The 21,266-nt window shown below is 50.2% G+C and overlaps 1 protein-coding gene across 4 annotated transcripts; it reads left to right on the top strand.

Moving 5' to 3' along the window:
• Positions 1-749: 749 nt before the first annotated feature.
• On the top strand, positions 750-20,097 carry ACVRL1 (activin A receptor like type 1). Of its 4 annotated transcripts, none has more exons than XM_060195330.1 (11): positions 752-865; positions 1,308-1,495; positions 7,702-7,769; positions 8,855-9,106; positions 9,281-9,489; positions 9,741-9,840; positions 10,173-10,319; positions 10,585-10,860; positions 11,667-11,864; positions 15,570-15,700; positions 17,897-20,097. In XM_060195330.1, exons 3-11 carry the CDS (start codon positions 7,706-7,708, stop codon positions 18,029-18,031), a joined length of 1,512 nt encoding a protein of 503 aa, XP_060051313.1. In that variant the 5' UTR covers positions 752-865; positions 1,308-1,495; positions 7,702-7,705; the 3' UTR covers positions 18,032-20,097. The 4 variants fall into 4 exon arrangements, with proteins under 4 accessions (XP_060051314.1, XP_060051313.1, XP_060051316.1 ...); XM_060195333.1 differs by lacking the exon at positions 752-865 and adding an exon at positions 6,416-6,548 and having other exon boundaries at positions 1,148-1,495; XM_060195332.1 differs by lacking the exon at positions 752-865 and adding an exon at positions 6,416-6,555 and having other exon boundaries at positions 1,149-1,495.
• The last annotated feature ends 1,169 nt before the right edge of the window (positions 20,098-21,266 follow it).

Raw genomic sequence — 21,266 nt, 5'->3', positions numbered from 1 at the left:
TCCTAGACAGATCTCATGTAAAGCTGAACCCCATATATGTTGAAGTAACACCCCCAGAATCTGTCTGCACTCTGCTTTTGTTCCCCATTCCAGGTGAATTAGATCTGCCACTCACTGGTGTCTTTATCCCTGAATTATTCCGGGACTCTGTCTAATACCTGTGACTGAAAGCCAGGCTCACTTCCTCTCTCCTTCCCCCACCCTGCCTGTATCATCTTTCCTGGAGAAGCAACCATACTCCCATTAGACACCAAAACCAAGTCCAGCCTTCAGGGGATTCACAGTGATTGGAGCAAGGCAAAGTAATGATGTCAGTGTTCTGAGCCTGTGCAGGAACAAGAATTTGTTTCTCCCTGGGAAAGAAGCTATTCCGTTCCACTCCCCAGTGACTTGTTCCAAAGACAGCTCCCAACTTCATCTCTAAGGCTCTGTTTGGTGGGGCAAGGAGCTTTCCTAGAAGGCGGCAGCCCAAGGCAATTTCCAATCTCTCTCTCTCCCTCTCCCTCTCTCCTGGCTGCCCATCCTGGAAGGTGGCATCTTTATCTTGTCGAAGAATTGCACTGAGTCCAGAGAGGCTCAAACTGTCCTCACCACTGACCCGGAGCCATCCCATCTGGGCCCACTCAACGACAGCTCAGAGCAATGAGGCTGCGGAAGAGGGGAGGGAATAGGAGTGGGTGAGAGAGTTGGAGGGAGGAAGCTAAAAATGTTGGACTGGATGGGTGGTTGGGGTGGATGGGGGTGTCGAGGGCAGGGTGAAAAATTTGGGGGGACGTTGCCAGCCCCAGGCTCTGCTGTTCCGAGGAGGCTCCCCAGCCTGAGGACCCCTCTTCTGCAAGCTGGGCTGAAGCTGAGAAAAGGACAGGTAACTTCCCTCCTTTCTCTCCGCTCCCCATTTAGCATCCTGGGATTCCAAGTGGCCCATTCAGCGGCTCTGACCTAGATGGGGCGCCGCCCCATCCCCCCAACTCGGGCCATCTGACCACATCTATGTCTAGGTTCAGGCCCTCACCGCTAGGGGCCCAACCCCATTAGACCCCCAGAGAGCCTCGTCCAAGGCCCGCCCCTTCGAGGAGGCGGATGTGGGAGGCTGGGGCGGGGGCGGGAGCGGGGGCTGCGGGGCTGGGGGCGCCTGAGGGGGCGATGTTCTAGGGGTGCGGGAGCCGCGCGGGGGAGGGTGCGGGCCCCGCGAGGGGCCAGCGGGCGGCCCGTCGGCTTGCTGGGCAATAGGAAATGGTTTATTAGGAGGGAGTGGTGGAGCGGGGCCAGGCAGGAAGACGCTGAAATAAGAAACATTTTTGCTCCAGCCCCTTTCCCAGTCCCGGGAGGCCGCCGCGCCAGCTGCGCAGAGCGAGCCCCTCCCCGGCCTCAGCCCCGTCCCGGGCCGCGCCCCGACTCCCGCTCGCCCGCCAGCCTCGTCGGGGGACCGCGGGGGAGAAGAGGGGCCGCCGCCTGGGGCGACGCAGCGCCCCGCCGTCCGCAAAGCGGCCCCGAGGTGAGTCCGAGTCAGCTGGCGGGACTGGGGGAGGGGGCGACCTGAACCTCACCCCGCACGCTGAAGCTTCTCCTAAGCCATCAGGCCAGAGGGGATCCCAGTCACCGTGCAGGCTGGGACCCCAGATTTTCAGTCTGCTCTGTTGAGCTCATCTCTGGGTTGGCCGCCCCGCCCTCTTCTTGTCCAAGGACTGGGGGGCATCTCCGAGAAGATCTTGACTTCTGATGGAGTCGGGTTCTGCCCTCCGCTCCAATTTGTCCTTAGAGCGTGCCCTGTGGGCTCATCAGGTGGTTTACAATAGTTTTCTTTTATTGACCACGTACTAAATTCACCCTGACGTGTATATTTCTCATGTAATCCTGGTCACTAGTTAACAGAAGAGGGATTGTTGCACCCATCCTACAGAGGCTAAAGCAAATTCAGATTTGAGTCACTTGTCCAAAGAAAGTTCCACGAATGGTATAAGTGGCAGGGTTTTGAATCAACTTTTGTTAAGTGTTCAGTGCTGTGTTGAGTAATTTACATCATACCTATAAAAACGAGCCCCCTTTTTATACAGGGAAGCCTACACCTAAGAAAGGTTAAGTACCTACCTCAAAACTCACGGCTCTTAAGTGGCATAGGCAGGATTTGAACTCAGGTCTCTATGAGTCAGATCTCACATTCTGACCTCTGTGATCTGTCTGAGACCCTAAAATCCAACCTGATTGCTGCATCGCACTGCTGCACAGGCTAATGAAATGATGTGACTGGAAGTGTGGGTGGTAAATAGTAACCCTGTAAAAAGTGCTCAGGTTGGTCTTTTCCTGTGTCCAGTTGCTGCTGCTGCTGTTCCTGCTAAAACAGATAAAAGTGGTTTTTATCTCTCCTGTGTGCCAGGGAGAAAACTATGGTCACCTACTTTCTGAGCATACCCCTATTCTGATTCTCTCCACCTGAGGGGACTAAGCCTATACCAAGCATGATTCCCCCCCTCCATGTCTGTTAATATCCTGCACTCACCAATGAACACAGCAGCTGACATTCTGAACATTTGAGAGACCTGCTCCATCTTTTTTCTCCTTTGAGCGATTTCTCTAACAACAACTAGAGGGGTAAAATGACCAAGTAAGTGGCCTGGAAGGTGTTGCACTAGACAAGGTGTTAGACTCTCAAACATGAGTTCCTAAGTTCCATCACCAGCATTGCATGAGCCAGAGTGATGCTTTGCTCTCTCTCATAAATAAATAAATAAATAAATAAATAAATAAACAAATATTTTTGAATGACCAAGTAAGGAAATTTTTAAATGACCCACCAATTTAAGTTGATGAAGCCACACTGGGGTGGTCTGGAAGGTGACACAGTGGATAAAATGATGGACTCTCAACTGTGAGGTCTGTGGTTCGATTCCTGGCAGCACATGTACCAGTGATGTCTGGTTCTCTTTCTCTCCTACTATCTCTTTCATTATTAATAAATAAATAAAATTTATTTTTGAAAAAGAGACAGACATTGGTATGATTAGGGGCAAGAATTAACAGTGGGAGCTTTAGTTTCCTCTTTGCATTGTGGTGATGAAATGAGGTCAGCCATTACTGTTCAGTACTTAGCATATAAATAGTACTCTGGGAAGCTTCCTTTCTTACTAAGGATTTCATCAGTGGTAGCTTAATGTTTGAGTTAGTCCAGTATTTGTGATTTCTGGACAGCAACTGTGATGCTTCTGTCAGCAGAGGATCCTTCTGGAAGTTTTTGCTTAGTAGTGAAAGGATACAGCGAGTTCCCGGGAGTCTGTTTGTGCTAGAGTCAGGTTTCAGAGCAATTCATGCAGGGTCAGCTTTGAGTTTGGACTGAGTAAAACTCTGCACCCTTCTGTATTTAACCTCATGCTGGACACACGTGGGAATTGGGCAGTCAGAATTTTACTTCACTGTATCGCTCGGATTAGATCCGAGGTGTGTTCTGCATTGGGACTGGGAACCAGGTTTGTGTGTATGTGTGTGAACACTGGAGATAGCCAGATCAAAGCCCTCATCCCACCCTCACTTGGCAGTAGCTTAAGCTACTTCTCTTCTGGTCCCTTCTCTTCTGGTGTGTGTGTGTGTGTGTGTGTGTGTGTGTGTGTGTGTGTGTGTGTAATGAGGGAGAAGGTGAGAGTGCCCAGGGTTGGAGTGAGGACCCTTATCCTCTGCTACACCTCACTCCCATTCACCCAACAGTCCTATGAAATGAAGGCTCAGGGACCTAGAATTGTGTAGGACACATTTCTAAAAATGATCAGCGTTATCTGAGGAACTTATAAAATGTATGTTTCTTGAGCTGACAGAATAGCTCACTGCCTAGTGTACTGCTCTGCCGTGTGTGACCCAGATTCAAGTCTGGTCCCCACTGTACTGAGGGAAGCTTTAGTTCTCTCTCTTTGCCTGGCTGCTTTCTGTTTAAGAAGTAGCAGTAGCAGTAGTAGTAGTAGTAGTCATTGTCATGTTTCTTGTTGGTGCCACATCAAAATCTGGAATAGGGGGTGTGACCAAAGAATGTGCATTTCTGGGACTTGGGAGTTGACTCAGTAGATAGAGTGCATGCCTTCGAGCCTCTAGGTTTGATCCCCAGCACCACATGAGAATACCAAGGACAGAAACAAATGGAGTTCCATGGACAGTGGGAGCAGTGTTGTGGTGTCTTACTCTCCCTCTCTCATAAAGATACAAAATAAGAAGTCATGGCAGGGGTAGATAGCATAATGGTTGTGCAAAGAGATTCTCATGCCTGAGGCTCCAAAGTCCCAGGTCCAGTCCCCTGCACCATCATAAACCAGAGCTAATCAGTGCTCTGGGAAAAAAAAAATAGAAGAAAGGAAGAAATCAGGCCAAAGGAGCCAAATAGTGGTACACCTGGTTAAGTGCACATGTCACCATATGCAAAGACCTCGGTTTGAGCTCTGCTTCCTATCTGCAGAATGGAAGCTTCACAAGCTGTGAAGCAAGTACTGCAGGTGTCTTTTCTTTCTCACTCTCCATATTCCCTTCTCATCTCTTATTTTCTTTGTCCTATCAAATGGAGTGGGGGGGAGGAAAATAAATGGCCTCCGGGAGTAGTGGATTCCTTGTACAGGCATTGAACTCCAATAATAACCCTGGTGGCAATTAAAAAATAAAAGGAGGTGGGGCCGGGTGGTAGCACAGTGGGTTAAGCACACATGATGCAAAGCGCAAGGACCAGCGTAAGGAATCTGGTTCGAGGCCCCGGCTCCCCACTTGCCGCGGAGTCGCTTTACAAACGGGTCTGCAGGTATCTGTCTTTCTCTCTCCCTCTCTGTCTTCCCCTCCTCTCTCAATTTCTCTCTGTACTATCCAGCAACAATGACAGCAATAACAATAATAAAAACAATGATGATAAACAACAAGGGCAACGAAAGGGAACAAATAGCCTCCAGGAGCAGTGGATTTGTAGTGCAGGCACTGAGCCCCAGAAATAACACTGGAGACAAAAAAAAAAAAAAAAAAGAAGAGGAGGAGGAGGAAGGGACTGAGTGGTGGCACACCTAGTTGAATGCACATGTTACAATGTGCAAGGACCCAGGTTCAAGCCCCCAGTCCTCACCTGCAGGGATAATCTTCACACGTGATAAAGCAGGGCTGCAGTTGTCTCTTTGTCTGTCTCCTTCTCTACCTCTCCCTTCCTCTCAGTTTCTGGCTATCTCTATCCAATAAATAAATAAATAAATAAATAAATATAGAAGGAGGAGGAAGAGGAGGTTAAGAAGGAGTAGATAAATCAATAAATCAGGCCAAAGTTCCAGGGAGGTTCAATCCCAGAAATCACATATGACCAGAGTGAAGGGGTCCAGAGGTGGTACACCTGGCTGAGTGCACATGCTACATATGTTCTGGTCTCTTGCTTATTTGCTCATTAAATAAGTGAGCCTTTTTAAAAATTTGAACTGGGGAAGTGGCAGAGAGCATGTGCAAGGTCCTGGGTTCAGTTCTAGAACTGCATTAAAAAATGTATATTTCGGGGCTGGGTTGTGGCACACCTGGTTGAATGCACATGTTACAATGTATAAGGACCCTGGTTTAAGCCCCTGGTCCTCACCTGCAGGGGGAAAAGCTTCACAAGTGGTGAAGCAGTGCTGCAGGTGTCTCTCTGTCTCTCTCCCTCACTATCACCCCCTTCCCTATCAATTTCTGGCTGTCTCTATCTAATAAATAAATAAAATATAATAAAATTTAAAAATTTTCTTTAAAAATGTATATTTCTACAAAGTACTTGAGTGGATTATGATTCATAATAACAGTGAGAAGATGAACTGGGGCACAGTCAGAGAAGTGGAAGCATGGTAGAGAATTCCAGAACGATGCCAGATATCATTGTCACTGTTATCCTCTCCTGCCTTCTCCATACTCTCTTCTTTGCTGCTTTTCTAGGCAAGCAAAGACTATCAAAGAGATTCTTGTCCCCTACCTCAGTGGATAAATTCAGTTTGTCTGGGACTGGAGGTGGGTGGGGGAAGAAGTCTGCTGTCTCCAGTTTTCTTTGTGGGCCAAGAGGCAGGCCAAGCAGGACTGGGGACACAGCTGGAGCAGCCCAGAGCTCTTTTTCCTCCTCCAAGCCCTAGCCTCTGGGGCAGAGGAAGCCCAGGCAAGAAGTCTAGAGCTGCCATCAGCCAGAGAGACCCACAAAAGCACCCCTCCCACACACCCAAGTCCATTTCCACCTCCAAGCCACCCTGTACTCAGTCTCAGTATCTTGATCTTGGGCCTTCCGCAGTCTCTATAGCCATCCGCTAAGCCTCACCACATCAAGCCAAGGGTCACTCCTCCCACTTCTTACTAGCTGCCCAGCACATCTTCACACTCTGTCATTCAGAGAGTCCTTCTTGCTGTCTACTTCTGGCCCTTCCTGCTTTGGTTGCAATCCTTCACATTGTAATTCTTTCAGAAATGAAGAAGAGAGTAGCTTCTGAAACACTCATTTGCATGGGACCTGGGTGCTGCTGATTACGGATCATAATTACTCCTCTTAGCACTCCACCAAACTTCTGGAAAAGTTCAACCTCAGCTAGCCATGAAAGGTCAAATGCTGAGTGTCTAAGTGTATTTCACTTCCTCTCCCACATCGTGAGCCCTTCCCCTCCCTTTCCCAGCACAGTGAGGCCAGAGAGGGAGACCAGGGACTGGTTGAGAGACCCAACACTGCTCAAACTTTGGAAAGTTGTTACCTGAGGGTGAACTCCCACCTGGGTCAGTAGACAGGTAGGAAAAAGCACTGGACACCAGGTGGTGTCCCTACACTACTGCTACCATTTCTCAATCCTGTCTGACTGGATAAGTCTCTTCCTTCATCCCATTTAAGAGCTAGCAGGCCTGGAGGTAGGTAGAGTACATTTTTTGCATGCCTGTGGCCCCAGGTCCCATGCCTGGTACTACATATGAAGAGACAATGTTCTGATATTCTCCTTTCTTTTTTTCTTTCTCTCTATGACTAGATAAATATTAAAAAAAAAAAAAAAAAAACTAAACTAAAATAAGGGTCTGGACTTTGTGATTCACAAGGTGTCCCCTTAGGACTCTGTCCTGGGTGTCTTAGCCCAGGTAGCCCCTCTAGACCCCATATCCGTTCCAGCCTACCCTGAGAATATATCCTGAACTCCCTGCTGTGCGTGACTCCTGCCTGTTCTATCCAGACCCCAATCTAAACAATCTTGATTCCTGTTCCCAGCCTGGCGGAACCCTGAATGGCAGGAAGTAAAGACAGGAGCCTGTTTATGTTTTGAGGCAGCCAGGGCTGGGAGGGTGGGGGGCACTGGGGCAGGGCTGGGTAGGGTAGGGGTGGAGGCTAGGAATGTGCTGCTGAAGAAATGCTCCTTCCACCCCAGTCCTGTGCCCCCTGCGCCCTCCCTTCTGAACTCCACAACAAGGTGGTAGCTGGGAATCCCCTCAGCAATTTGTCACTCAAATGTGGCTCCCTCCCCTTTACCCTCCAACAGGGTAAAGTTTCCATGGGGAAGTGAACCAGGACTTCCCCTACAGTCTCTGCCCCAAAGTCAGATGTAGGGAGGAGGGAAGAGGACTCCCTCACCAATCCCAACCCCCCCCCCCGAAAAAAAAAACTGACTCGCAGTGATTTCCTCTGGGTGGGAGGGACCCACAGTCAGTGGTTGAAAACACCAAGTGAACAGCTTTTCACTGATCATACTGTATCCTCTCTCTTGCTCTTGTTTCTAGGACCATGTACTTGGACTCAGGCAGGAGTGGCATTCTGATACTACTAATGGCCTTGGGCATGACCCAGGGTGAGTACTGGGGAAACAGATACATATCAGAAGCCTGGGCAGAGAGAGCATCTCTGAGCTCAGCTCTTGGCTAGAACTGAGTTGGAGGAGCTGAGGAGAAGAGACCTAGGTGAAGGGCTGGAGTGTAGGGTACACTAGTCACCCAACAGCCCCCACTCTCGTTGACTGTCTTCTTCATCAAAATCTCAAGCTGAAGCTCTCTAGGAAGCCAGGATGGGAACCTCGCTCTCTGGGCACATAGAGAATAAGGATGGGGGTCAGGTGGTGGCACACCAGGTTAAGCACATTTAGTACTAAGAACAAGGACCCATACAAGGATTCTGGTTTGAGCCCCCGGCTCCCTGCCTGCAGGGGGAATGCTTCACAAGCTACGAATCATGTCTGCAAGTGTCTTGTTCTCTCAACATCTCTATCTCCTCCTCCCTTCTCAGTTTCTCTCTGTCCTAGCCAATAAAAAAGGAGGGAACAGCCACCAGGAGCAGCAGATTTGTAATGCCAGCACCAAGCCCCAGTGATAACCCTGGGGGCAAAAAAGAAAGGGAGAAAGAAAGAAAGAAAGAAAGGGGGGCCGGGTGGTGGCGCATCTGGTTGAGCGCACGTATTACAATGTGCAAGGACCCAGGTTTGAGCCCCTGGTCCCCACCTGCAGGGGGAAAGCTTCATGAGTGGTGAAGCAGGGCAGCAGGTGTCTCTCTGTCTCTCTCCCTCTCTATCACCCCCTCTTGATTTTTGGCTGTCTCTATCCAATAAATAAAGATAATAAAAAAATTTTTCAAAAAAGAAAGGAAGGAAGGAAGAAAGGAAAAGGATGTTTGGGGGAACCCTCAGGGCTGGGCCTGGAATTAGGAGGGGAGCACCTCGGATCAGGGAGAGAGAAGCTCTAGGTCTCAGTTTCAGCTGCCTCCAGTTAGTGGTAGGGGAGGCTGTGCAGGGAAAGGATAATCTGAGAATGCAACTAAGGGACAGGCTTCAAGGGGGTGGTGTTTGAGAGATCAAAAGGGAGGGGACAGGGGGACAGGCAGGGATATTGAAGTCAGCCTGGGGTACTGGGCCCAGAGAGGCTGAACTTCCTGTGTGTCTTTTAGGTGACTCTTCCAAGACTCCTCCGGGTCCGAGGGTGACCTGCACTTGTCAAGGCCCAACCTGCCAGTTGCCCATCTGCCAGGGGATCTGGTGTACAGTAGTGCTGGTGAGGGAGGAGGGCAATCACCTTCAGGAGTACCGGGGTTGTGGGAGCATCAACCCCGAGGTCTGCAGGGGGCAGCCAACTGAGGTTTTTCACCACTACTGCTGCTCCAGCTCCTTCTGCAACAGCAATGTGTCCCTGAAGCTAGAGGGTGAGTCCCAGCACCCCATTCCCCAGCTTCTCTCCCTGCCCTGCTTCACTCCTTGCATGCTTTAGCCATGGGTGGGGGAAGCAAGACCCTGGCTTCTGGCTGGCAGAGCAGCAAGGGGGTGGGGTGGGGAATCTGCCTGGTGGAAGCTGGGTTTCAGTATCCCCTCTCCCCCAGCCACGCAAACTCCGGAGTATCCAGAAGCAGATGGACAACTGCCTCTGATCCTGGGCCCTGTGCTGGCCCTACTGGCCCTGGTCGTCCTGGGCACCCTGGGCCTGTGGCATGTCCGAAGGAGGCAGGAGAAGCATCGGAGCCTGCTCAGTGAATTGGGCGAGTCCAGCCTCATCCTGAAGGCCTCTGAGCAAGGGGACAGCATGTTGGGGGTATAGGCCTGGGAGGACCTGGGACACTTGGTGGGCGGAGCAGGGGCAGGAATTGAAATCAGAAATGCATGTCACAAATAGCTGAGAAAAGTGCCATCACAGGCACTCAGAGAATCCAGTGGGGGCGGGGGGGGGGGAGGCGCTGGGTGAATGGGGAGCTTGTGGGGTAGAGCACTGGAATTCAGGCTGAGGAGGGAGAAAGGGGCCAGGGTGAGTGGGACTGGCCTCTGAGTGCCTCTTGGTACCCCCAGGACCTCCTGGACAGTGACTGCACCACAGGCAGTGGCTCAGGACTTCCCTTCCTGGTGCAGAGAACAGTGGCACGGCAAGTTGCCCTCATGGAGTGTGTGGGTGAGCAGTGGGTGAGCCCTGGCACTGAGGACCCAGGGCTCTCAGGGACTTTGGAGGTGGGGTGGGGAGCACTTGTTCTCTGGAGTCACAGACTAGGGATTCTGCTGGGTAGGGTGTAGGTTAGAGATGGGTCAGGACTAGACCCTTCTGCAAGAGCTGAGGTGGGAAAAGAGGCAGAGCCTGCCAGCTGGCTCTGCATCTAGATTAAGTTAAACAGGCATCATGTTCTGGAGGTGGGCTGGTGCAGCATCAAGATGGGGAGTGCTGGGGCTGGGGGGGGGGGGACCTGAGCTTTGTGTGACCCTCTTCCTCCCATGTGGCCTTTGGCTCAGGAAAAGGTCGCTATGGCGAAGTGTGGAGGGGGCTGTGGCATGGTGAGAGTGTGGCAGTCAAGATCTTCTCCTCAAGGGATGAGCAGTCCTGGTTCCGGGAGACGGAGATTTACAACACAGTGTTGCTCAGACATGATAACATCCTAGGCAAGTTGAAAGGACGGTGTTAGGTGGCGTGCACGCCATGCCTGAGGCTCTCACCCCTGCACTCAGGACCCCAGCAGACAGACCCTCATCGACAGCCCCTGACTCCAGCATGCTCTCTGATGTAAAACAGACCAGCCTCCTCCCCAAACCAACTTGGCCCTCATCCAGTCTATCCTGTTTGCTTTTACCCCTGATCCTGACCTGAACCTGTTTAGGCTCCCTCATTCCTCGCCCTTTTACTCAGCCACCTTGCCCTCTGCCACAGGTTTCATCGCTTCTGACATGACATCCCGCAACTCCAGCACTCAGCTGTGGCTCATCACGCACTATCACGAGCATGGCTCACTCTATGACTTTCTTCAGAGACAGACTCTGGAGCCGCAATTGGCCCTCAGGCTGGCCGTGTCCGCGGCCTGTGGCCTGGCGCACCTGCACGTGGAAATCTTCGGCACCCAGGGCAAGCCTGCCATCGCCCACCGAGATCTTAAGAGCCGCAACGTATTGGTCAAGAGCAACCTACAGTGTTGTATCGCTGACCTAGGTGAGCGGGTGGTGGCTTGGGGCGGGCCTTCACAGGTGGGAGGGCTTCGCAGGTGGGTGTGGCTAGGGGGCGGGCCCGAACTGGTCTGTCTGAGAGGGGTGGAGTTCAAGTGCTTTCCCTCTCCATTGGCTTCTGTCCTTGTCACTTTGGGTGCAAGGATGCTGATTGGTATTTTAAAACTTACAGTGCTGTTCTTTTGTCTCCGCAGCCTCATAAGTTGTCTTAGAGTATATATATTAGAGACCCAGATTTATTTATTTATGAAAGAAATTCATATTTATTTATGAGAGAGATCCATATTTGTTTATTTATTTATGAGAAAGAGAGAGATTCATTGTCACTCTAGCATGTGTGTTGCCTGGGATTGAACTCAGAACCTCATGCATGTAAGTCTGGTGTTTTACCTGCTGTGCAACCTCTCTGTCCACTGTTGTAGCACTCTTTTCAAGCCCAGGTTCCTCCCATCACACTACCCTGGCTCCAGGAGTTGGAAGAAAGGGGTGGGGAGCTAGAAACACGAGTTCTTATCCTGCCTTTGCTTCCTGCATGGCTCCCCCTTACCTGACCTTGGGGCTCTGCTCTGCAGTATGAGTGTAACAGAGCCTGCCACGCTCACTCACATCTCACCTGGTTCCTGGATACCAAGCAAAGCATAATGGGGAGAGGTGTTCTCCTATCCCAGCTGAGAGAGGGTCTCCATTTTCCGATGTCTCCGTGTCCCACTGTGTCTCTGGACCCCAGTCTGGGGGACCGCACTGCCTGCATGGTCCTCTGAGCAGAAGGAGTGACATGCCTGGTGCCCCCAGGTCTGGCTGTGATGCACTCCCAGGGGAGCGATTACCTGGACATTGGTAACAACCCAAGAGTGGGCACCAAGCGGTACATGGCCCCCGAGGTGCTGGACGAGAAGATCCGCACTGACTGCTTCGAGTCCTACAAGTGGACTGACATCTGGGCTTTTGGTCTTGTGCTGTGGGAGATCGTTCGCCGGACCATTGTCAATGGTGAGGGCCCTCTTTGCACTGGGCAATGAGGGGTTGGGGGAGGCGGGTACAGCAGGTGGGTAAACAGGCAGGACACCCGCCATGGCTGGTTCCTGTGACCTGCGGGGCTCGTAGCCAGACCTCCAGGATTTTCTTCATTGACCCTCACCAGGTGGTTCAGCAGGGTGACCTTTTATGGTTCATTTGAATCTGTGAGTCTAAGATTCTATCTGTGAGTCTAAGATTCTATCTGTGAAATCTTGGGTAAGTGATAATAACAGGAATATTAATAGCAACTAACATTTATTGAGTTAAAATATGTGCCAGATGCCATGCTATACACGTGTATTATTTATTACCATGTGTTAATGGGTAGTGTTGCCTAGTGGTTAAGAGCATGAACTGAGAGTCAGACTGCCTAGGTTTGATTCCTGCTTTTTGACCATGTGCAAGATTACTCAACCTCTCCATGCCTCCATTTCCTCATTTAAAAAATGAGAACAAAACATTTCTAGGTGTTGACATCATCTGAATAGATATTTGAAGATAGTATCTGGAACTCAGTAGATACTAGAAGCACTTGTGGCTTGACCCTTTGAGTACCTGTTATCCGCATGTCACAGATGAAGGGAAGGGGGTGCAGAACTGCATACAGTGGGCTGCTGGAGGCAGCACTGGTATCTGACATCAGGCTGTCTGACTCTAGGACCAGAGCTCTTTTATCACTGTGCATTTAAAACTCTGTTGTTGGTTTCCATGTCTACAAAAATGCATAACACCATCATGCCTGCATGCCTGCTTATCACTACCTTGTTATCACTCTGGGTACCAAAGAAGATCAGATTGGGAGTGGCTTTGAGCGGGCAGTGGGATCTCATTCCTGCAGGCTCTGTTAGAGGCAGCCCAGGGGCCAGTGGCCTCCCAGTCCTGGGGAGGCTAGATGATAGTGATGGTCAGGGCCAGAGGGGAGACTTGTCAGTTGTTGTGGAGGCTGTCCACAGGCAGGGGCTTCCAGGGGTCCTGAACAATCTGGGAACGACTTTCAGATTATGACTGGAGCCCTGCTCCTTGAAGACAAGGACATTCTCATATTTCGAGCCAACTCCCAGCCTTCAGCAGTGGAGGCCAAGGGATCTAGTCCCTAAGGGAGAGTCTTAAGATCAGGTTCCTACCCTCTCTAGTCATGAGCTCCTGGTATTAGCTCTGGGGAAGAGGGATAGCAAGAAGGAAGGGAACACCTGGAAGAAGCCTAGGCCCCTTGGGCCAGACTACAGGCTGGAAAGGAAGGCTGGACCAGCTGGACTGAGGAGGAGCTGACTGTAGGCTTCTGGGGCGGAGGGGAGCGCTGTCAGCCCCACACAGATTCACAGTGCATTATAAACACTGTAATCTGGTGTCAGCCCCGGCCCTGATTAAAGGCCCATTAGGCACGCTCAGGCCTCTGTGCAGCACTGATTAGGGCGCAAGCGGCACAGGGGCTGGTCTGGAAGTCCGCCACGTAGAGAACAGCTGGCGCAGGCACTTCTGAGGCTGTGACTGTGTGGCCACAGCCCCCAGTGGCAGGACAGGGCAAGAGGTGTGCTTTTGCCCAAACTGTCTGCAGCTCAGAAACCCATGCTGAGGACCGTCCACCTAGCACAGTGAGGAGAAGGGCTGCTGGCTGAGGGGCTCAGCAAAGGTATCCATTATCCTTTTCTCTTAAGAGAAGTTGTTTTTGTCCCCTCTTTTAAGAAAATATTTATTTACTTATTCCCTTTTGTTGCCCTTGTTTTTTCTTTTTTTGTGTAGTTATTATTGTTGTTGTTATTTGATGTCATCGTTGTTGGATAGGACAGAGAGAAATGGAGAGATGAGGAAGACAGAGAGGGGGAGAGAAAGACACCTGCAGACCTGCTCACCACCTGTGAAGTGACTCCCCTGCAGGTGGGGAGCCAGGGGCTCGAACCAGGATCCTTAGGCCGGTCCTTGTGCTTTGTGCCACCTGAGCTTAACTTTTTGCGCTACCGCCTGACTCCCTGCTCCCCCTTTTTTCCTTGTTCCACATTCCCAGCCCACTGTCAACTAGCTAACCTTTCTTTTTTTTTAATATTTATTTTATTTTATTTATTCCCTTTTGTTGCCCTTGTTGTTTTATTGTTGTAGTTATTATTGTTGTTGTCGTCATTGTTGGATAGGACAGAGAGAAATGGAGAGAGGAGGGGAAGACAGAGAGGAGGAGAGAAAGATAGACACCTGCAGACCTGCTTCACCGCCTGTGAAGCGACTCCCCTGCAGGTGGGGAGCTGGGGTTCGAACCGGGATCCTTATGCCGGTCCTTGTGCTTTGCGCCACCTGTGCTTAACCCGCTGCGCTACAGCCTGACTCCCTAGCTAACCTTTCTTAAGTGCAGTACAAAAGCCAAGTTCATGGGCTTAGGTTAGATTTTAGCCTAACTCTATCACTGCCTGTGTAATCCCAGACAAGGATCTTAAACTCTCTGGTCTTGATTTCACTGCTTATAGAACAGAGTCAATGGTATTGGTTATATCACAGGGTGGTTGTCAGGGTTTTGGTTTTTTTTTTTTTCTGGCCTCCAGGGTTATTGCTGGGGCTCGGTGCCTGCACCATAAATCCACTGCTCCTGGAAGCTACTTTTTCCCCCTTTTTTAAAAAGTTGCTCTTGTTGTTATTTTCTTTTATTGTTGTTGTGGTTATTTTTATTATTATTGTTATTGATGTCGTCATTGTTGGATAGGACAGAGAGAAATGGAGAGAGGAGGGGAAGACAGAGAGGGCAAGAGAAAGATAGACACCTGCAGACCTGCCTCACTGCCCGTGAAGTGGCTCCCCTGCAGGTGGGGAGCCAGGGGCTTGAACTGGGATCCTTATGCCAGTCACTGTGCTTAGCGCCACGTGCACTTAACCCGCTGCACTACGGCCCGACCCCCAATTGTCAGGGTTTTAATACAATACACATAGTAAGTTCTCAGTAAACTTCAGGTAGTACTGAGGTTAGTTGAGTTGATTAGTTACTATGCTAGTTGGAACCTGGGAGCAGCCCCTGGGCTCTGACTAGGAAACAGCTGTGGAGAGACTGTGGAATAAGACTTGACTAAAAAGCCAACAAGATGAGTGTAAGTCTTGATTCTGCTATGCCTGCATGTGTAACCTGGGCTCAACTTCTGAGAGCAATTTCTTCATTGGTGAGATGGGGGTTAGTAACATTGTTACTAACATTGTTAGTAACATTGGATCATGCCTGTAAAGTGTTTCTGGCATAATGACTGCTGTGTGGTAACAAAATAAAATGGCAGTGTGTTTTGAGGGGGCCTACCAGGTAGGGTATGTGTTCTGCCCATGACCCAGGCTTGAACCCCAGAATCACATGGGAGTACTATGGCCCCGGGGGATGAAGCTTCAATGTTGTGGTATTTCCTCTTCCTCTCTCTATCTTTCTATCTAAATGGAATAAAAAGCAGTCTCCTGGCAGCAAAACCATGCATACACAAGGCCAAAGCTTCAGAAATCATACAGTAAATAAATGGCAGCAATTATTACCTGTGAATATGTTCATTGTATTATAGTGTCCCTTTCAGGGATGGCATAACCAGGTCACTGGTTTCCTGGCTCCTGGGACTGAGAGTGGACAAGGCTCTCCACTGAGAGAGCCTTGATACCACTGAGGTGGTATTGAGGCTCCTTGGGGGTGGGGTAGGATAACCACTTGGGGTCCCCTCTCCATCCCAGGCATTGTGGAGGACTACAGGCCACCCTTCTATGACGTGGTGCCCAATGATCCCAGCTTCGAGGACATGAAGAAAGTTGTGTGTGTGGACCAGCAGACCCCCACCATCCCCAATCGCCTGGCTGCAGACCCGGTGAGCTCTCCAGTGGGGCTGGCCTGGCAGCGGGTGGTGGCTGACAGCTGGGGTTTCTGGGCTCAGTAGTGTGTTGTGTTTCTGAGGCCCGTGCTTCATTCTGGCTAGATTCTGGGAAGTAGGCCCCTGGGTGCCTCCCTGGGTACTCCTTCCCACATTCCCAGGCTAGGGACCCCCCCTCCCAGTGATGCTCTGATTATTCTGGGATGTCAGAACCCTTCACATGCCTAGAAAGTCAAAGGCTCTTTGCTGCATTTTTGCTATTGCTATTTATTCTCAACACACACACACACACACACACACTAGCATGCATGTACATAAACACACACATGCAGTGATGCTTCTTTATAAGCCTATGTGCACAAATGCACAAGTACACACATTTCCTTTGCTGACCATTATATCTTCATTACCTAGCACAGTGCCTGGTACATAACAGGTGTTCAGTAAATAGTTATTAAAAGAATGAATAAAGGGCTGAGTAGTAGTGCAGCTGGTTGAGTGCACACATTACAGTGCACAAGGACCTGGGTTCAACCCCCCCCATTCCCACCTGCAGGAGGAAACTTCACAAGTGGTGAAACGATACTGCAGGTATCTCTCCCTCTTCCTCTCCTTCTGTATCTCCCCCTTTCCTCTCAATTTCTCTCTTTCGCTATCCAAAATAATTAAGCAAATAGTATTTTTATAAAAGAATGAATAAGCTGGGGAAATAACATAATAGTTATGCAAAATACATTCCAACCTGAGACTCTTTGGTTCCAGGTTCAATCCCAGATACCAGCTATACCAGAGGTAAGCAATGCTCTGGCTCAGAAGCAGTAAAGAAAATATTAATCCATCTCTAGTACATTAACTAAAAGTAAGACAGAATGTGAGGGCTGAGAGATAGCTCACTTGGTATAGCACATACTTTCCTAGATACAAGGACCCAGGGTCAAGTCCCCAGCCATCACAGTGCATTTCCAGGGCAGTGTCTATCCCTCATTCTCCCACTGTCCATCTCTCCAGTCTTCCTCTAGTCTTCCCTTACTGTGGTTTTTCTCCTCTCTGTCTCATACCATCTGACTAAAAAAAAAAACTCAGGAGTTGGGCAGTAGCACAGCAGGTTAAGTGCACGTGGCATAAAGCGCAAGGACTGGCGTAAGGATTCCTGTTCAAGCCCCCGGCTCCCCACCTGCAGGGGAGTCGCTTCATAAGTAGTGAAGCAGGTCTGCAGGTGTCTATCTTTCTCTCCCCCTCTCTGTCTTCCCCTCCTCTCTCCATTTCTCTCCTATCCAATGACAGCAACAACAACAATAATAACAACCACAACAGTGATAAAACAGCAAGGGCAACAAAAGGGGAAATAAATAAATATTTAAAATAAAACTCACTAGGATCAATGGAATCATGAAGACACAAAGTTCTAGCAAAGGCCTTGGTAGCAGGAAAAAAATGAATAAAGGTATACGTGTATGTACATATGTGTATACAGAGATGTGGACATTAAAAAATTTATATTTATTTATTTTCCCTTTTGTTGCCCTTGTTTTTTATTGTCGTTGTAGTTATTACTGTTGTTGTTATTGATGTCGTCATTGTTAGATAGGACAGAGAGGAATGGAGAGAGGAGGGGAAGACAGAGGAGGAGATAGACATCTGCAGACCTGCTTCATCACCGATGAAGCAACTTCCCTGCAGGTGGGGAGCCAGAGGCTCGAACCGGAATCCTTACACCGGTCCTTGTGCTTCAAGCCATGTGAGCTTAACCCGCTGCACTACTACCCGACTCCCACATGTGGACATTTCTGCACAGTGTATATATCCACCAAAAGTCACACATACAGATTCCATACAGATACACACACACACCCTCTCAGGAACCAGAACCAAGCTCTGAGGAGAAAACACATACACACACACATCCTCTCAGAAACCAGAAACACACACACACACCCTCACACCCTCTCAGGAACCAGAAACACACACACACACACACACACACACACACACACACACACACACACCCCTCTCAGGAACCAGAACCAAGCTCTGAGGTAGAGATGGGACTGGTTCACTCAGGGACCACTGAGCTTCTCTGGACATGTGAATTTTCAGGACACTATCTAGCCCTCATTTTCCCACTGTCCATCCTTCCAATCATCCCCCAGTCTTCCCTTAACTATGCCTCTACTTTTCCCTTCCACCCCCTAGGTCCTGTCAGGCTTGGCTCAGATGATGCGGGAGTGCTGGTACCCCAACCCGTCTGCCCGTCTCACTGCTCTACGCATCAAGAAGACAATACAGAAACTCAGCAACAATCTGGAGAAGCCCAAAGTGATTCACTAGCCCAAGCCTAATGCCTGGCTCCCCTCTGCCTGTAGAGGAGCAAGGGACAGTAGATGGTGGCCTATCTGGGTAGAAGTCACATGAATGTGTGTGCTAGGGAGGATGTCCCTGTATGGGTGGCTGTGTCTGCCCAGCCCAGCTTGCTCCCCAGACCATCTAGCCTAAAATACAGCTGGACTGAAACCTGATTCCCCCCTGTCTAGTCTGCTCAGAGCTGCAGGCTCTCTGACGCCTGGCTGCCTCCCCACCTCAGGCTGTAGGCATACCCCCTCCTATCCCCAGGACAAGAGGCAAGAATGACCTCACAGCCTGGGTGGCCCAGCCAGTGAATCCCAGCCCTGGGTCCTGGGCCCAGAGCCCAAGCCTGCACTTTACTCCTTGCCCTCAGTCAACCCCACTGCCTGCTCTCCCCAGCTACCAGGGTAGAAGGACTCTGTTCAGCCAGCAGTAGACATCCAGCCCTGCCAGGTCTCAGCCTCTACCACACCCAGACACTGAGGGCCCAACAGTTTCTCTCCATGGCTTTGTGTCCCAGCTGCATGACCCCTTGAGCTTCTGGGTCCCTGGTGTGATGCCGGCTGCCAGGAAGGACTGGGACTTGATACTATGCCCACCCCACTGGCCTTTTAGCTGACCTGTTAGAACATCAGACTAAAAAAGGGTTCTGCTGAGGGTGTGGCAGGGTCAGAGGTCAGTAGAAGGTCATATGGATAACAATCAGGGCTTTTGAGAGGATGATGAGGTTTGGCTAAGAGGTAGGAGACCCTGGATGCATGCTGTGTATGACAAGAAGAAAGTCCTCACTGGCCCCAGGATTTTTGTTTCTTCATCTGGATTGCAAAAGCTTTGATCTAGATGTCTCCCGAGGTGTCTCAACTCTTGACTGTCTTTCAGTGACCCCAGCTCTTGGCAATATGGGGATTTGAAAAGAACTTTTTAGGAGACTTCAGAGGAATCTAATTCTACAAGCTCTAGCTCTTGCCCTAAGCTGTACCAGTGGTCATTCTTACCATCAGACATACTGGGGTCTTCTCGCTAGGAAGCTGGCTGCCCAGCACCCCCTGGTTTGGCCTTCTTGTCCCCAGGACTGAAGGCTAGCTTCCTGTGGGGCCTCCTCCAATGCACAGAAGAAAATTGACTCCAGCCAACAAGCCTCTAGCACCTAGTGCTGTTCCTCAACTACCCAGGCCTACACCCTTGGCCAGGCCCTGGAGAAATAACGCAGAAGGTTTAGCACTTGTTTTTAGCACTTGAAAGTATCAAGAGTATATGTCCACTTACTGGGGAGGCTATCCAAAACCTTAGGTGGAAGATGGACTGGAAGAGAGGGGTTGGAGATAGAGAAGGTATTGGAACATGTAGGGAGCTCATACTCCAGACAGAGACAGTTCCAAATTTGAGCAGATAGGGCTTTGCAAAACTCAGCCTTTGGGGCACGATAGAGGGACACCCCCCCGCCCCCCGCTTCCCTGCAGGTATGAAGACAGGACAGGTTCTGCCCTTCCTGCTGGAGATGACCCAGCACAGCCTCTGCAGCAGGCAAATGTCTTGAATGTTTCTTCCACCATCTTGTAGCACTTTCCCAGGCCTGACTCTCAGCATTGTGCAAGAGAAGAATCAGGAAGTGAAACTGGGTGCAAACAGAAAGTAAGATGGACCCACTGCATTCCTAGGTCTCCCCAGGCCAGCTTGCATGTGGCTGGGACTCTGCAAGCCCAAGTCTGCCCCCTGATGAATGTTCTCTGCTGGAATCTGGGGCCAACAATCTCCTCCTGAAACTCTACAGTCAAAACCAGAAGGTGGCAATTCTCCAAAGACTGGAAAATGACTCCAAGGCTGTCCAAGGCTGGGGGAAGATGGAGAAGAAGGAGCACTGCAGAAGGACAGGTGGTGGCGAGAGAGAGAGAAGGAGGCATTGGGGAGAGCAGGCTGCATACTGCTCCAAGCGCAGGAAGGTGCTTCAGGATGGATATTGCACTTCTCTTCCCTGGAGATGCTGTTTATGAGAGCATTTAGTACATGCTTAGCACATAGCAGGTCCTCAATAAACCATGGTTGATTCTGGATTGCCTGAGTCATGTTAAACTTTGGGGCAGGAGAGCATCGCAAGGCGTCATGTCCGGACGTTGCCCTTATTTTAAACAGGTCACAGTTTCTGCAGGCTCTGGCTTAGACTCCTCCCTGGCTGCTGCCGCCCAAATCTCAGTTCCTGTACTAGCATGGGAGCGGCCTGGACGCTGTGTCAGCCATATCGCCCTCTGCTGGCGAAAAGCTGCATAGTGGCCAGCTCCCTGCCCCACCTCCGCTCAAGGACCCACGGGCCTTTGATAGCGGGTAGAGGTCACTAGGATTTGTCAGAATGCCAGACTAGAAAATTGTGCGTTTGCATTGCAGACCTACTGAAGTAGCCACAGAAAGAGTACCCCAACTCCTTTTGCCATGGAGGGGCCACTAAGTCAGCCTCACTTGCAACTAACTCCCTAAGACATCCATGGAAATGATCCCTTAGATCCACTTTGGGGAGACTAGAGCATTCCTGGCTTCTTGCAAAAGCAGCCTTTCCTCTTGCCCTGCCTTCTGGACCCTGACCCTTACATCCCCACTGTGGTGGCCATGCTGTGATTGGAGAGTGGGGATCAGGAAAGTGGAGGAGTTAAGAGACGCTTATATAGAGTCAGGGGGAGGAGAACAGATTCCTTATCCTCTGGGACTAGAGATTTTTAGGAGGTCACAGAGTCCAATCCGTCACCTCCCAGCCTGCTTACCTTTAAAGAAGGAAACGCATTAACTTTGCAAGTTTCACCTGATTTGCCAATTCCTTACCTATTAAGGGAGGGCGAGGGAGATAGCATAATGGCTGTGCAAAAGACTTCCATGCCTGAGGCTCAGTGGCCCTAGGTTCAATCCCCCATATCTTTATAAACCAGACCTGAGTAGTACTTTGGTAAATAATAATAATAAGTAAATAAAATACAAATGGCAAGAATCTTCTGTTTGGTGAGGGTCTTCTCTGAGGGACAATGAGTGTGTGTGTGTGTGTGTGTGTGTGTGTGTTCCACAGAGCATGAGCTTGATGCTGCCCATTTCCTCCAAAGGTTTTGGGGTACCCAGGCCCTCAAGGCTAGTTTTCTCAACTCTCCCAGTCAGCATTTTCCCTCAGTGTTCATGGAGCACTCTACCTCCTCCAACCCTCACTCTATCAAGATAAATTGATCCAGAGATGACAGAGCGCTCA

Source organism: Erinaceus europaeus, chromosome 7 (genome assembly GCF_950295315.1).
Source record: "Erinaceus europaeus chromosome 7, mEriEur2.1, whole genome shotgun sequence".
Classification (NCBI taxonomy): Eukaryota; Metazoa; Chordata; class Mammalia; order Eulipotyphla; family Erinaceidae; genus Erinaceus; species Erinaceus europaeus.
This window is presented reverse-complemented; position numbering and strand designations above follow the sequence as displayed.